This window comes from Heterodontus francisci, chromosome 37, assembly GCF_036365525.1.
Source record: "Heterodontus francisci isolate sHetFra1 chromosome 37, sHetFra1.hap1, whole genome shotgun sequence".
NCBI classification, from domain to species: Eukaryota; Metazoa; Chordata; class Chondrichthyes; order Heterodontiformes; family Heterodontidae; genus Heterodontus; species Heterodontus francisci.
The window spans coordinates 29,025,989-29,042,629 of NC_090407.1; the positions used below are offsets into that span (position 1 = coordinate 29,025,989).

General features: G+C 42.9%; 1 protein-coding gene across 2 annotated transcripts in view; it reads right to left on the reverse strand.

Moving 5' to 3' along the window:
* Nucleotides 1–16,641, reverse strand: part of igsf21a (immunoglobin superfamily, member 21a) — a 275,559-nt gene that overhangs the window by 227,017 nt on the left and 31,901 nt on the right. For both annotated transcript variants that reach the window (XM_068017449.1, XM_068017448.1), the window contains exon 4: nucleotides 13,420–13,532. In XM_068017449.1, coding sequence (XP_067873550.1) covers nucleotides 13,420–13,532 — 113 coding nt within the window. The remainder of the gene's footprint in view (nucleotides 1–13,419; nucleotides 13,533–16,641) is intronic.

A 16,641-nucleotide genomic window follows, 5' to 3' on the forward strand; every position in this document is an offset into this window, starting at 1 on the left:
AAGAGATAAATCGCCAGTTACTCTGTTGTTCTGTGGTGTTGCTCAAGGGAGGAATGCTGGCCAAGACACCAGTAGAAAAACCTGCTGTACTTTGAACAGTGCAACCTAACTAGGCACACATCCCATCCAAAGGACAATCCTTTGGACAGTATTTTCTGTCTCATCCAGAAACAGCACCTCCACTAATGCAGCACTCCCTCAAGGCAGCACTGAAGTATCTGCCTATATTCTGTGCTCAGGTCTCTGGAGTGGGACTTGAACCTACAATCTAACTCAGAAGCATCAAACTGGCAGGAATCCTGGGTCCAAACTGGGCCACTGTACTTATTGACAGGGACATTCTTTTCTTTATTCGTTTATGGGATGTGGGCGTTGCTGACTAGGCCAGCATTTAGTGCCCGTCCCAAATTGCCCTTGAGAAACTGAGTGACTTGCTAAGCCATTTCAGAGGGCATTTAAGAGTCAATCATATTGCTGTGGGTCTGGAGTCACATGTAGGCCAGACCAGGTAAGGACAGCAGTTTTCCTTCCCTAAAGGACATTAATGAACCAGATGGGTTTTTACAACAATTGGCAATGGTTTCATGGTCACCATTAGACTAGATTTTAATTCCAGATTTATTACTTGTATTCGAATTTCACCGACTGCCGTGGTGGGATTCGAATCTATGTCCCCAGAGCATTAGCCTGGGCCTATGGATTACTAGGCCAGCGACATTACCACTACGTAACCGCCTCCCCTCCCCTTCAAAATAACAGGAGTGGTCCTGCATCTTCAAATCAATCAGAGCTGACGAGAGGTGATGCGAGCACCTTCTGGTCTCACTGTTCTCACATCACCCACCTATAGAATGGACTCCCACCTTGTGCAGTAAACGTGGACTTAAGTGTAATATTTTGGGAAAGAGCATAAATTGTTGATTCAACAGAACAATTTGCACAGCACCCCAGTAGCACAGCTAGTGCAAGAGTGATTAGCTTGACCCTAACAGACCGAGCTTGATCCTGATCTGTGCTGAAATCAATGGATCTTAGCTTTTGTACAGTTGTTACAATTAATTGCAGCAATTCCGGCTTAGGGAGGGAAGAAGTTTGTATGATTGCATTCTGCTTTACATTATGCCCTTAGCTGTACCACTTCACCGTACCTCATGCCCTTCGCTACCACTCCATCATACCCCATGACCCTCACTATGACACTCTGATAGATCCCACATTCCTCATAGTAACACCCCACTATACTGAACAATCTTCGCTCTGGCACTGTATCACCGTAATACTAACATGCTGCTTTCTGACTGGTCCTGTGAATGGTAATAGGAAATATATAGGCACACACAGAATGGGTGATCTGTAAAATATGAATAAGGATAGGAGTATGATGAAAGGAGAACGAAGTGAACAATGAATTAAACACAAGTGGATGATGAAGGATGCAATCTCAGTCTGCAGGAAGGATTTTGTGCATGGTACGTGTGTGTATGAAGTTGGAATTTGGCTGTCAGACAGCAGCAATAACAGCTTATAATTGAGAACTGCTGTGTATAGCAATACAACACATAAATACATTCTCACAGCACAATAACTACATGATTTCATAATACCTATCTTTTGTGCAAACCTTACTTTGTGTGCCAGACTGCACTGAATACAGATGCCTTGGTTTTACTGATCACAAATAAGCAGTTCCCCACATTTCCACCTCAGTCTCTCCAATCAGGAAAAATAATGTAAAATTGATTAGATTTAGCTATTTCGCAGTTAAAAAAAGTCTATTTGGAATGTGATTCAAGCAATAATGTCTGAGAGTGGAAGTCGAGGTCAAAATCTATGACTCTAGCAATTAATGTGTGGAGCTTGACAGGCCTGCAATAGCATTGACAATATAGGAAGTGGATTGGTTTTGATTTATCAGGCTCTGACAGACTATGTACTCCATGAAAAGACAAAGTTAGCTCAGCGACATGTCTTTCCAGAAACGAGTTCTTGGCTGGTCCATGAAAGGGGGACTCGCTGCCCCTCACTCAGTTTGTGTCACATCCAGCACCTTGAGTGACACCCATCATCTTTGTGTCACATCCAGCACCTTGAGTGACACCCATCATCTCATGCATCTATTTCATCTCTGCTCTTCAGTATTTCTACTTTTCTCTGATTAGAGCGAGTGTAAAAGGGTAGGCAAAGGAAAAACGTGCATTTAGATAGTGCCTTTCACAACCTCAGGATGTCCCAATGCACTTTACTGCCAAAGAAGTCCCTTTGAAGTAGAATCACTGTTGTAATGTAGGAAATGCATGACAGTCAATTTGCACAAGCTTCTGCAACAGCAATGTGTGACAGAAACCACACCTGCCAAATGGAAACATATTAATTTTGTCATATGGAACACTATTTGAATGCTTATGGTACATTGAAAATAACTTGTTTAAAAAGACCACAGAGCAGTGGTTGAAAACACGGCCGCACATTTGCATTCTGAGAGACAGTTGCACAGAGAGACTATGGAAGTGCCTCCTGATTCAATTAGCCAGACGGGTTTTGTTAGTAGTGATGATCAAAAGACATTGAGAATCATTGTCTGTGTAACAGCCACCACCACTCACCCACTCCCCCCCCCCCCCACTGCCCCCCGCCCACACCCTCCCCCCAACTGAGTGTGTCTGGTAAGCTTGGCAGAATCAACAACCCTCGCAGGCAATGCTGTCTCAAAGAAAGAGCTAATCTGCTGGTCAATCTGGGAATTGATTGAATTGTGCTCACAGTAAAGTTTTGAGACAGACTGCTTTTGAAGACCAAAGAGAAGCAAGGTCTCTCTCTCACGCAAAGTTACAGGTACCTACGGAAGTAACTTAAGCGTCAAGACAGAACACCCCTGCAACCTTCTCGTACCAGTGAAACAAGTTTGAAAGTGTGCACTGGGCCCCAATGAGAACTGCAAGACATAACTTCAATCAAAGACTTTACATCCAACCCAAAACCAGTAACTGAATTCCATTTATCACATCAAACCTTCCGCCCTTTAATTCTTTCTCTTCCTCTGTATGTATTTGTCTGTGCGTTTATCGCGAATGCATGCTAGCATGGTTGTGTCGCGTATTCTTAGTAGTTTTATCTGAGTTAGAGTTTTAAGGTTAATAAACTCACACCTTTCTTATTTAAACCTGAGAAAACCTGTCTGGTTGATTCCTTTACGATTACAAATAGAGAGCAGTGAGCAAGGACTCACTGAGGAGAAGCTAAATGTTTTTAAAAAGTTAAACCCTGTTATGGCCAACCAGAAAAGGGTCGAGAGGGGAGCCCTAGACCCCTTCCTCACGTGGTCGTAACAAATGTAATAATCACCAGGTAATCTATTTTAGCAATGTTGATTGAGGGATAAATATTGGTGAAGACAATGAGGAGTACTCCCCTGCTCTTCTTAATAGTGCCATGGAGCCTTTTACATCCATCTAAGAGAGCAAATGGGGCCTTGATTTAACATCTCGTCCAAAAGACGACATCTCTGACAGTGCAGCACTCCTTTGGTACTGCACCAGAGTGTCAGTCTGCATTTTGTGCTCAAGTCTCTGGAAGGGGCGTGAACCCCCAACCTTCTGGCTCAGAGGCAAGAGTAAAATGCACACGAGGCCTCAAAAGTTGTAGCTGTACTTCTAGCAGTCTGAATTAAGGTTTTCTTTTTACTGCTTCTCATTTCAATTGGCTTCAGTGCCTCTGTACTGTAAAGCACTGGGGCACAAAAGACAAGAGAAGTGAAGAGAACAAACAATTTAAACTATTAATTGCATGCCAGTAAATCAGAACTAATGGTCAGATCTACCCGTGAGAAAAAAAGAGGTGTGTGAGCGTGCATCATTCGATATACAGCTAGAAGTCACTGGGTAATAGGTTAGCAATCAACAGGGCTGATACAGTGTAATGAGGCACAATAATTCAATTAAAAATGCAGCAAATTCCTTGCCTCCTCCATATGTCCTTCGCTTTGAATCATGCTTCATGAAGGATGGAGACAACAGTTAGTTGGGCTCACGAGAGTCACTATCACACAGAACATTGACTCCAGCACGTTGGGTAGGCCATTGCCTTTGTTGGCATTTACTGCACTTATCAAAGTGATTGAGCCTAACATGCCGAGCTAGTTATCGAGGTGGAAATGATTGCAGGAGCGTAATCATTCCTTCACACAGATTTTCCAATTGGGATTTATTCTGACAAAATTAAACAATAAAACAAGCATAGGGTGTGTCAAGGGTTGGGTGAAGACTGGTTCAGTCAAACAAATTCCCTAAAATTCAGAAGACCACAGATTTTACAGTTGTTTTATCAACTGAAGTGCAAGTAGGGTGGGTTTTAGATGCTTGTATCTATCCAGTGGAAAAAAGGGATGTGAAATAGAAAGCTTAAAAGAGAAAACAGAGTCTAAGGGGCATAATTTCTGTTTAAAAGATGTTCCCCAATGCCTGATGAAAAAAATTTGGGTGTGCAAGTGCAGTGAGTGATTGCTGTTTTAACTGCCTATTTTAACAAAAGCATTTAAGGATTATGAAATAAACAGATTAATGCCTTTGTTCCAGCTGCTGTATGTTTGTTTGGTACACTCCCATCTTAGTTAGTCTCCCTTCGAGAGATTCTTTAATCTGGAGTAATTAGAATGTTAACCTTTATTACATTATAACTGTGTACAGCTTCACACCAGTCTGTGTGACTCCTCTAAAGCCACGCTGCCTCGATCTTCAAGTGTCTCTCATGTGATCTCTGACATCATCATGGTAGGAGGTATTCGTTACACTCTCACCATTAACCCTTTCAGACCCTTATACTACACCAGCAGCAGACAAAGGAATTTCATGTGCATGTGTTCATGTGTGTTTGTGAGTAATTTCAACCTAACATTTAGCAAACTATATGTTAAAACATTAAATTTCTCCATTTGGAAACTAGCCATTTCGGAACTCAAGAGCTGCTGCTCAAACTGCACCAGACTGGGAGCCCAGACCTGGAGCTGCCTCACCCGAAGGACAGCCCGGAGTGACCAGTGTACTTTGGCGGCACCATGTGTCCCAACTGGGGTTGGTGCCTCTGAACTGGCTCCCAGACCCAATCTAAAGCCGTCAACCCCACTAAGGTGAGACAGGTGGTCCTGCTGCTTCACTGATGCCACAGGAACAAGCCTAAAAAAAGTGGGAGACCCAGGTTCAGGTTTAAGTTTTCCTAAAAACGGCAAGGAATTTGCTTTGAATATATGCAGCCATTTTGGGAAAGGGGCTTCTCTAAGTGAAGAGTACTGTCATATCCTTTTATTCCCTTTTAACGAGAGGTGTCTAAAACAAAGATTGGGATTTCTTTATTGAGATGAGTAATTCCCTGTCTACATAGTAAAGCTACATGGGATCAAAATTAGTTAGTCAATACTGTTTAATTACTCCAAATGAAGAATTGTGCATCAACGCCTGAAATGAGCTGACAGCCAAACCTGGAAGGGCAAAGCACAATGGCGTAAATGCCAGTTATGTTGGCATCTTGCCAATGAGAACATCTGTTTAAAGGGAACAGTGGTAGAGACAGTAATTTATTCTCCAACCAGTCAAAACAATTTGTTTAATAGGAATGAAGAGCACAGTTTAGCCCTTTGACACAAGGTGGCAGGTGGTGTTTGCAGAAAATTTGGCACAGCCCAGTAGCATCACTTCTTTTCTTGTGGCAATTTTTAATAGTTTTCCATTCAAATTTCACTTCTTTCCCCAGTCTCAGCCCTTCATTTATTTTATCAAGATAACCAAGGGAAATTGAGTCTGCTTACTTTACCAATAAAATCAGACATTATTAGATATGTTTCCACAGTGAAAGAGGTCAATGGGTGGTAGAGGTCTTTTTATTTAGAGATACAGCACTGAAACAGGCCCTTCGGCCCACCGAGTCTGTGCCAATCATCGACCACCCATTTATACTAATCCTACACTAATCCCATATTCCTACCACATCCCCACCTGTCCCTATATTCCCCTACCACCTACCTATACTAGGGGTAATTTATAATGGCCAATTTACCTATCAACCTGCAAGTCTTTGGTGGTGGAAGGAAACCGGAGCACCCGGCGAAAACCCACGCAGACACAGGGAGAACTTGCAAACTCCACACAGGCAGTACCCAGAATTGAACCCGGGTCACTGGAGCTGTGAGGCTGCGGTGCTAACCACTGCGCCACTGTGGTCTTGGACCATCATAACTGATGACCCATCTCATAAAGCTGCCTTAGGCTATTTTCTCTTCCCAAAATGGCACAATCCCTTTTAAATTTAATTGTATTCCAAGATCTCCACCAATGCTAATATTTGGCCAGTCCATCAAGGAGATGCAAAGTAAAGTCGTTTTTACTCTGATCCAATAATGCTTTATAACCTCCAACCTCAGGAAAGGTGGGTCTGCACCAATATGTCATTATCCATTGCTCATGAGAGTCATCCAGTGATGCCATCAGTTTGGTGCAGACTGCACCACTGCAACTCTGTATCAACCTCCCTTGGAAGTTCATGTGTGGGAATGGGTAACTGTTCAAATGAAAGGAAATGTACCTGTGTTTTTGTTTTTAATTCTTTCATGGGTGTCATTGGCTAGGCCAGCATTTACTGCCCATCCCTAATTGCCCATGAGAAGGCGATCGTGAGCTGCCTTCTTGAACTAATGCAGTCCATGTGGGGTAGGTACACCCACAGTGCTGTGAGGAAGGGAGTTCCAGAATGTTGACCCAGCGACAGTGAAGGAACGGCGATATAGCTCCAAGTCAGGATGGAGTGTGGCTTGGAGGGGAACATGCAGGTGGTGGTGTTCCTATGCACCTGCTGTCCTTGTTCTAGGCGGTAGAGGTTATGGGTTTGGAAGATGTGTCTAAGGAGCCTTGGTGAATTGCTGCTGTGCATCTTGTAGACGTTACACACTACTGCCACTGTCTGTCGGTCGTGGCAGGAGTGAATGTTTGTGGATGGGATGCCAATCAAGCGGGCTTTGTGCTGGATGATGTTGAGCATCTTGAGTGTTGTTGGAGCTGTGCCCATCCAGGCAAGTGGAGAGTATTCTATCAAACTCCTGACCTGTGTCTTGTAGATGGTGGACAGGCTTTGGGGAGTCAGGAGGTGAGTTACTCACCGCAGGATTCCTAGCCTCTGACCTGCTCTTGTAGCCAAGGTATTTATATGGCTACTCCAGTTTAGTTTCTAGTCAATGGTAACCCCCAGGATGTTGATAGTGGGGAATTCAGCGATCGTAATGCCATTGAATGTCAAGGGGAGATGTTAGATCCTCTCTTGTTGGAGATGGTCATTACCTGGCACTTACGTGGCATGAATGTTACTTGCCACGTATCAGCCCAAGCCTGGATATTGTGGCACAGCGGAGTTGTAAATCTCACTATGAGTGGAAATGTTCCTGCATACAGTAGGTGTAGCAAAGCTGAAAGCCCTATTCTTCAGAATCGGGTGTATGACTCCCTCCATTTCACTCCATTTTCTTTTATTCCCTCTCAATTATCTCTTGAAGGTGTTGACTTCTGCTGGGGTATAGGCATCAGCTGCCATCTGGTACCTCATCACCTCCCCATGGCCGAATAAAAATAACACCGTCATCCCACTGGAGAGGGCCGTTCATATTTACTAGCCTCATTTGTAAGCCAGAACTGTGAGTGTCAACAGGCTATTCATTCGAGTGGCCCATCACACCAGATGCTTGATCCTGTTTTGATCTAACATCCACGGGTGTGCATTTGCCAGCAGGAGTGGAAAGCCTGGCTGATCTTTAAACAATAACCCAAGCAGAATTGCCAAATCACTGTTTCATTGAACAAGACTCAGAACAGAGTGGTGCAAAATACAGCCCTGAAAGCCAGTCATCTTTTAACTAAAGATACTGGGAGGCAGGATCTACTTTTCGTTTTGATGGCGAAGGCAGTTTGATGATTCCATCTAGTTCAAAATGCAGCAATGCCTGTGCTGGCTTTTTTCAATTACCAGTTATTGTATTTTTGAACGCCAAGCACAATACACACAAATCTGGTTTTCAATATGATACAAAGCCTTCCTGTCTCCTTACAAATGTGATGTCTTTAGCACTTTTACTTAAGCATGTGTTTCGAAGATCTTGGGACATTATGGAGTAGAATGGAATAGATATGTTCGTCAGGATCAGAGAGAGAGGTACAGATGATGGAGGCATTTTGACCCATCTATAACTCCCTTCTGTAGAAACGCACAATTCCACCCCCTACCTGCTTCTTGTAGGATATCAGAGTTCTTTTCCTTCACTAATATATGACGGTCTCTGGGCAAGATAATCATTCTTTGTGTGAAGATGTACTTCCTGGCATCAGTCAAGAACGTACCTTTAACCAGCTTGTACCTTTGTCCCCTTGTGCTACAGCTGAGGTTTAACTTAAAATAGTGCTCTGAATTAACCTTGCCATCTTATATACCTCAAAAGATCCTCTCTCATGTGCCTCCCTTCAAGGCTGAAGAATCTGAGTGCTTTTAAATTTCCTTCAGAACTCAGTTCTCTGACACTGAGGATCAGCCTCTCAACCCATTTCTACTTCTAGAGCTAAGATGTTCTCCTTGTGCCTTGGTAAGTAAACTTTGTATTTAAAGCGAAACTAGAGCACTTTATAGCTTCAGCACAGATAGCTGATATCCCAGTTCTACTGGATGAAGATGTGCAATATGGTGGATCTGCCTCTCTGCAAAAACGTCCCGATTTATGCTGAAAGGCATTTCTTCTCTTGGTGGAAGTACTGTAATATTGGATGAACAGTTGCCCAAAGGTTGCACTTGGAACGTAACAATTCTGTTTGCGGAGCTTGCCTGGTGTTGGGAGAAGGTATACAGCACCCAACAATATGAATACTGCACTGCTGGCCTGCATTGGTGGGCTGACTGCTCAGTTTACCCAGGGATAGAATAAAAGTGCTGGCTCCCCCTTCCCCTCACCAGAGATGACTGTCGATGTTTGTCACCAGCTGCATTTTGCCTCTCAAGGTAGACGGCAAAACTGCCTTGTGAGCTGGTATTTTGCATTTGTTGAAGCTCGTGTGCTGTATTAAAGGGACAGGTCTGGGGGCAGCAAATGAGTTGGATGACCAGTTGATATCTTTTGGCAAGGATGGTTCAGGTAAGAATGTTGACCAGGAGAACTCCCTGCTCTTCTCTGAATGAGATCTTTAACATACACTTAAATCACCAGGAAAGTTAGACAGAATAGAGCAGCAATGTTGTGGGAGCACCGTCAACACAAGGACTGCAGCTGTTCAAGGAGAAGGCCCCCCTCCACCGTTACAGGGCAGGTGATGTGGCCAATAATTGACAGGTTGCTAACGTCATCCACAACTCGAGAACAAATAAGAAAAACACAAACGTTCCATGAACTAAACTCCTGTGCCTCAATTTACCCTTATGACTCCCAGTCCCATCCTTTGTTGAATGATAAACTCAAGAGACATTATCTTTTCTGCATTGGCAGATAGTCTGTACATCAATTACTGTTTAAGTACATTACATGAATATTGCAGTTTTTCATACGTTAGATGGTAGAAATGTCAGTAAATTGGTTATGAAAATAATTGCATTAAACCTCACTGCAAATTACATTGGCTTCCTTGTGACTCCAACTAAAAATAACTCATTATAACCTGATCAGAGTCTCCAGCACAAACTAGTAATGTTATTTTTCACTACCTTTTTCACAGTCTGGATCTCTGCAACAGCCGCAGTACATTCTTGATGGCTTCCAAGACATTAAACATTAAGATGGACCATTTCCTATTTTAAACGCTTCTTTTACAACATCTCAAAACTGTGGACCTCCCTAACTTCCCTTCCTCCTACAAGTTTGCAAAACTGATGCCATGTCATTTAGCCACCTCTTCCTGATTTACATGGCTGCCTTTCTCTGACCTTATCCAACCCCAGCATTAACCAGGATCTTCAAGTGAAGGAGGCAGAGCAAAATGAGAAGGATATTCCAAGAGAGGATAAAGGAGCAGGTTTGATTTTAATACTGGGAACCAAATAGTGTCTCAGTGTTATGGCCACATGGTGAGGGGTGTGGGTGGTCCACACGGTTCAACTCCCTCCTGACCGCAGCAAGAGTTCTTGTTACTAGGGTTTTAACCCCTTTGTGTTTTATTTGCTAAATAAACAGACAGTGACCAATTTTCTTGTAGGTTTAAAACAGAAGATTAACTGTTTATTGAACAATATTCATTATCCCAAAATTGTCACACACGCATTCACTTGTATACACACACCACACACAAGAGAAGATAGAGAGGAAAAGAGGTAAGCAGTTTGAAGTGAGGCAGGTTTTTGGGGTTCATGATAAACCTGCTGAATCTTCTCAGAGAACAATTACTCTTTAAAGTTGCAGGCCTGGGTTATTTGTAGATTTCTATGATGGTTGAAATTTCTGTCTGAAGACGGGATCATTTTCAGTTCTCTGCTGCACAAGTTGAAGTGTAGAACTCAAAGCAGGGCACAGTCTTTGTTCCGGAGAGCTACTTTTAAGGTCAAAATGGTCTCACATCTTGCCTAAGTTGGAAGACATAGATCTTCCTCCCTGTGGTGACCAACAATGGCCCAGGACTTCACACCTTCTTTGTTTCAGAAGAATCCATTCAATTCAAATATGTTTCTTGATGGGTTCAGAATGGATGTAATTAATACCTCTTAGCTTAGAATGTATAATTTTGTTCTTACCATACAGTAAGACACTATGAATATACAGTTTGACCTTCAGCGGTCATTTTTGAAGTACATTGTCCACTTTTAAAAAGAAAAGTCAATTTTTATAACTCCTCAGTTTGAGTTCTTGTGTTTTTAATCACTGCACTTCACACAAGTGTAACACTCAGGAAATGGTCTGTCAAAGGAGAGTCCCCAAAACTGGAGACTGATTGATTAATTGGTTCCCTCTATACAGCCTCTTTATTTACAGCACAGTATCCCATATCCATGGAGGTGACTGAATTCCTTAACATCTATAAAATATCAGAAATCAACTCCCTCTCCAAGTTCGAACTCTAGCCTTTTCCACACAACTCAAGCTTCAACATACGGTCTAATTGACAGCGACTCAGGGTAACACCAGTTTTCAACAGCCTTCCCTTCCATGGGGCATGAGAAAACTTTCTGAAGAAGCAGTATAACATTTTTAGCGTTTGGTGATTTTCTTCCTCAGGAGTTTGAACCAAACACTAGAGAGCTTCTGTAACATCTGATACCTAGCAACAGGCACTTGGTGAGGTGAATCAAATTCGACAGTGAAGGAGGGACAAAGGGTGAACAAAACAAACTGTGTTAAATAATTTGTTTCAGTGCGGCTTTGCTCAACTAAATTATAATGCGCCTTCTGCACTGAGCCTCACATCTCCCACCTCATGATTCTCCTCACTTCCTTTCAAATCTGGCTCTCTTTTTCCACTTTGGACTGGATCGCTTGATTTTTAAATGAAACTTCCAGAAATTTCTACCACATTAAACATGACATAAATAATATTTTTAAAGACAGCTCTATTCTTTGTTCTTGACATCATCTATGCCTCTGGATGTTGAAGCATTAGTTCTCAGGATATTTGATGAATTGTTGAAAGACAAACTCAAGCAATGAGCTGATTGTCAATCTCACCCCTGTCAAGTGATGGATTTGGTAAAAGGAGGACATTCTAACATCATGAGCCTGATAATGTGAGAGATTGTGCATCAGTGCAGAGGCTGGCAAGACACTTATAGTCCATCTCTGTACCAGTTCTGCAGAGCAATCAGGATACTTCTGCAACCACTGAACTGCAGCACACTTCCAACATTCAGTTCCTCTGCCATTGACCAATGGCATCCGTCTGTCTTGGGAGTCGATGGACTGTACCCGGGGTGTATGTCACTTCTGGATTGAACATTGTCTGTTGTGACTGTAGTGGCAAACTCGTGAGTGGAAAAAAAGTGAAGCTTGAGTGTCCTCTCCAGGGTGCAGGCCTGGGCAAATAGTATGGAGACCCCGAGTTGCCCAAGCATCAAGACCCCACCTCATGGAATTGCTAGTATTGTCCAAAGGAAAAAAACAGTAGTGTTTAGTACCAGTTCTGCTGCAGTAGTTGCCAGAAAGCTGCCTGATAAATTATTTTCTGTTGGGGTTAACTCCCTCAGCGGTTTTCTCTCTTGAGCCACTCACAAGGCACTGAGGCTATTTACCCATAGCTGGGGGTCTAGTTCATGGGCACTAGGGTGGAACCACACACCGGTGGGCCTGCATGCCACACATCTGGGGGCCAGGCTTCCTCTGAGTCTCCTGTGGTTTAGCCTGGGACTGCTGGGTACATCTGTTGCCATGGGGAGGCATTACAGAGTGCTTACTGATGGAGAGGCTACTGTAGTAGGACAAAAGGAATTAGTCTTAGATAAGGCTAAATAAGACCAGTAGTAGAGTGTACTAATAGCCTTAAAATAATTACTGTAGTGAAGATAGGCATGATGGGATACTTGACCAATGTCAATCCTTGGACTATGTAGTGATAACAAAAGCCTAGCAGTCTGTGTAAACATGTTCTTCTGTGGGAACGTGATAAAGGGGAAGTGAGGCCAGACAGCAATTAGGTCATCAAGTAACTAGCAGACTCAAGGCCGGGAAACTGAGATAGCAGGGAACATCTGCTAGGTTGGTGTTGTTCATTGATCAGGTTACTAACCACATGATGCATGTAATGAATTAAAGTGATTAATGATTGATGATGTCATAGAATCACATGGTAAAACTAGGAAGTTAAGAACTATAAATATGTGCTGCAAACTCTGTATTGCTGAGAAGTTCTTTGGACTACCAGAAGCTTCTCCCTTGCATTTGCTTGAATAAACATCTTTGCTTGCTTAAATCCCACAGACTCAAGAGTGGCCAGTTTAATTCCACAACACTATGTACTGGCAGGGAGAGGCTTACACGCTCGGCCCTTTATAACAATACTTGTACTTGTACTGTTAGCCAGTGGAGAGAGCTGAAAGCAAGAGGTGACAAGCAGACTAACCGCTACCCACTATGCTAACACACTTGATGCATCACATCAACTGGAGACACACCGCCATTGACTATATTCTATTGAATGAATGATCCAGTGTTTGGAAAACTGACTACATCGCAGAGTCCCACAAATGTGGTGTTGGGTTAACCCTAACAACTTGGCCAACGTAAATGTAGAGAGCCAGTGCTGAGCATTTGGGTCCATGTTATAGGCTATATCACAGCAGCCATGCAGAAAGTGGTTCCCAATGCTGAACGTAAAGGCGGAAGAACCAACATATGTGGACTACTATCCTTCAACAGGACTGCACATCTGCGAAGTGTTAATTTTTTCCATCCATTTCCGCCAGCACGTGCATTCATAGCCAATGGCTTACCTTGTACCACACAATCTCCCGCAGCCTCCCATCTGTTTTGAAGTTGCATTTCAAAGTGACAGCATCGCCTGCTACTACAGGGGAAATCGGTTCAATATTCACTGTCAAATATCCTGCAATTCCAACAAATAAGGAGAATACGGTTACTTCAAATCATCAAAAGCCTCCTAACTCAGAGATATGGTCATTTCATCTTTAAATCCAGATCTCTGCTTTAGGGCCATTTATAAAAAAATAAAATCAAACTGTTGTAAAACATTTACATTAACACTGTGCCATTTAACTTAGATCCTTATTGTTGCTAGGCTAGGTTTTATTTAACTGAGCAACCCAGCTGAAGGGCTAAGGCCACAGTGCATCGCACCACCAAGATTGAAAAAGACAAGGTAAAATCAGACAGAACTCGCATAGAATGACACTAGAGACAGGCCATTCAGCCCAACAGGTTTATGCTCCACACACACCTCCTCCTATCCAGTTCATTTCACCTCATTAACAGATTCTTTTATTCCTTTCCCCCTCATGTGTTTATCTAGATTCCCATCAAATGCAAATGTTTTATTCAGCACCATACCTGTATACAGAAGTTTCTCCTGAATTCCTTAGTGCATTCAATAGTGAGTATCTTACATTTATTTCTCGCATTTTTGGTCTCCCACAGCTGGAAACATTTTTTCCACCTCTACTCTATCTCTAATTTTTAAAGACCTCCATCAGGTCACCCCTCAGCTTTCTCTTTGCTAGAGAAAGGAACCCCAGCCTGTACAGTCTTTCCTGAGAAGTGATAACCTCTCAGTTCTGGTATCATCCTTGTGAATCTTTTTTGCATCTCCTCCAGTCCCTCAAATTTTTTTTAGAATAAGGTGACCAGAACTGTGCACGGAAAGTTGCGTTGGCAGTGTGTGATGTTTAGAGTGTGACAGGCAGGCACAGTATCAGTGTAATACAATCATTGATTCGTCACCATGAAGTTCAAACAGGAAGTCGCTTCCCCTGGCACCCACACCCCACGCCTCCCCATTTTTACCAGTGATTGGGTGAAACCCAATTTGGATTTTAAAACTCTGCCGATTATCAGAGGAAGGGAAGTCTAAGGGAGGTGAGGAATTTCACCGTTGAAATCCTGGAGAACAACAATTGAAAGTAGACAAAAGAGCAAGGAGTCTGATTTCAACACCAAATAGAAGTAGGACTGGGTATTTAGAGCTCAGGAAGAACGAGAGAGAACATTGTAAAGGAGCAATGACCATAATAGCATCATGAAAATAGAGACAAGAAAGTTTACTAGAGATGAGAAGAGGGACCATCTACCACTTGGCTAGATTTCTCTTGTATCCTGTCCCAGGGTGCGAGAGCTTACTTACAAAAGAGGCTACTACATTTATATTTTGGAACCGTCTGCAGTGGAGGTGACATACAAAACAATGGGAGCCAAAGAACTGTGATTGAAAGACATGTAGCCAGTGCAATATGGTGTCCCTGGTGGCAAGCGGTGCCAATCACTGCGATGTACATTTGACATACACCAGTACCATTCCAGAAGTAGAAAATGAAACCACCTTGCAAGGTGGCGTTCCCTGCCTCTGGAGGCATACGCACCACTTTGCTTATACTGTCCCTGAAGACAGTTCTGTATTAAATTTTGTATTCTGGGGCATTATGAAACAGCCCTCACCTTCCTCCAAAATGTCATCACCATTTACAGTTTAAATAATTCACTCCCTTAGTCTGAAGGGCCTGACTCTTGCTGAGCAATGGTGCTATGGGCACCAGTGGCTCTGTGCAAGAGCACCCAGGTTGATGTTCCTCATGCCAGCGCCTGGTCAGTGAGCACTGCCAGGTTACTGAATGTTGGAGGAATAGTGGGCATCATAGAGTCTGACTCTGTCCTCACCCAATGTTAATTGTAACACCTCAACCACCCCAGTTGCAATTCGCTACTTTAACATAGATTCAGGATTGAACCTGGGACCTCCTGATCTATATGGCTCAGTTTCACACTGGGGAAGTATATTTACCCACTGAGCTGTTAATAAACATGATCTTCTAACAGGTGGTCTCATGCATCTAGTCACTTAGAGAAGCCATGCCATGCTGCTTGGTTATATTATTGCTTTGTATCAATGAAACAACAAACCTTTTCTCCTTATTGGAGCCACTGTCATAAGCTTTCTCTAAATCCAGGCTCCCCTAGCACTCTTTTTCAGGTGCTAATCTCCCTGCTGTACCACCTTCCCATGAGTGACTTTTTGCATAGTTATTAAAATCCAGCGTCATTTTTTTCTTTGCAGGGGTCCATGGAGAATTGGAATGTTCGAGAGACTTTTTTTTACTTGATACTTTGAGATGTACTGCTGTATCCAGCTCTGAACTGTTCCCAGGAGGTGCCCAGATGACACAGCACAAAGATGACAGAGGGCTGCTTTCACCTTGATCCTAACGCAAGGAAGTACAAGTCCCAATCTTTTTTGTCACAACTGTGCTTTGCACAGTAAAGTTATAATACAGAACTGCCTTCAGAGATCCAAACAAGATGGAATAGCTAATCAACACTTAATGTCCAGGCTCTAACACCAATAGTAGCTGCTCGACCGAGATACAGAGTGTGACTGCTGCCCAAGGAATCATACTCTGGCATAAGTCAGCACCTCAGTACAGGACAGGAGAGAGGAAAAAGGAAGGAAATTCGGACAATGCCGGGCCATTTAGCAGCAGCAAATTCTCATCTGTATTTCTGTGCAAGATTTGCCTCTATCCAAATGTTTTATTTATTTCTAATTTTCCAGCTTATGGCAAAAGGGGAGCAGTCTCAGCACATCCTTTCAGCGACTGGAATCTAATCTTTTTCATTCTTGCAGCTCTGACTATTTTTAAAATTCCTAGTTCGTCTCTATTGTTAAGCTTGAATTCAAATCAATTCAAAACATTCTAAATAAAAAGCCTAGCTAACAGCAGTGCTTTTCTTTAGATCATCCAGACAGAATAAGCAGGAGGATAATTTGCCCCATAAAGAAGTAAGATGGTATGAGAAAATGGAAAGTTAGTTCTAAGCGAGACTTATGGATGAGAAGTTAAACTGAGGCCCCGTCTGCCCTTTCAGGCGGTTGTAAAACTTCCAAAGGCACTATTTCGAAGAGCAGGAGAACTCTCCCTCTGTTTTCTGGCTAAGTATATCCCTTAACACCTAAAAAGTGATGATGATCTGGTCATCATCGCATTGCT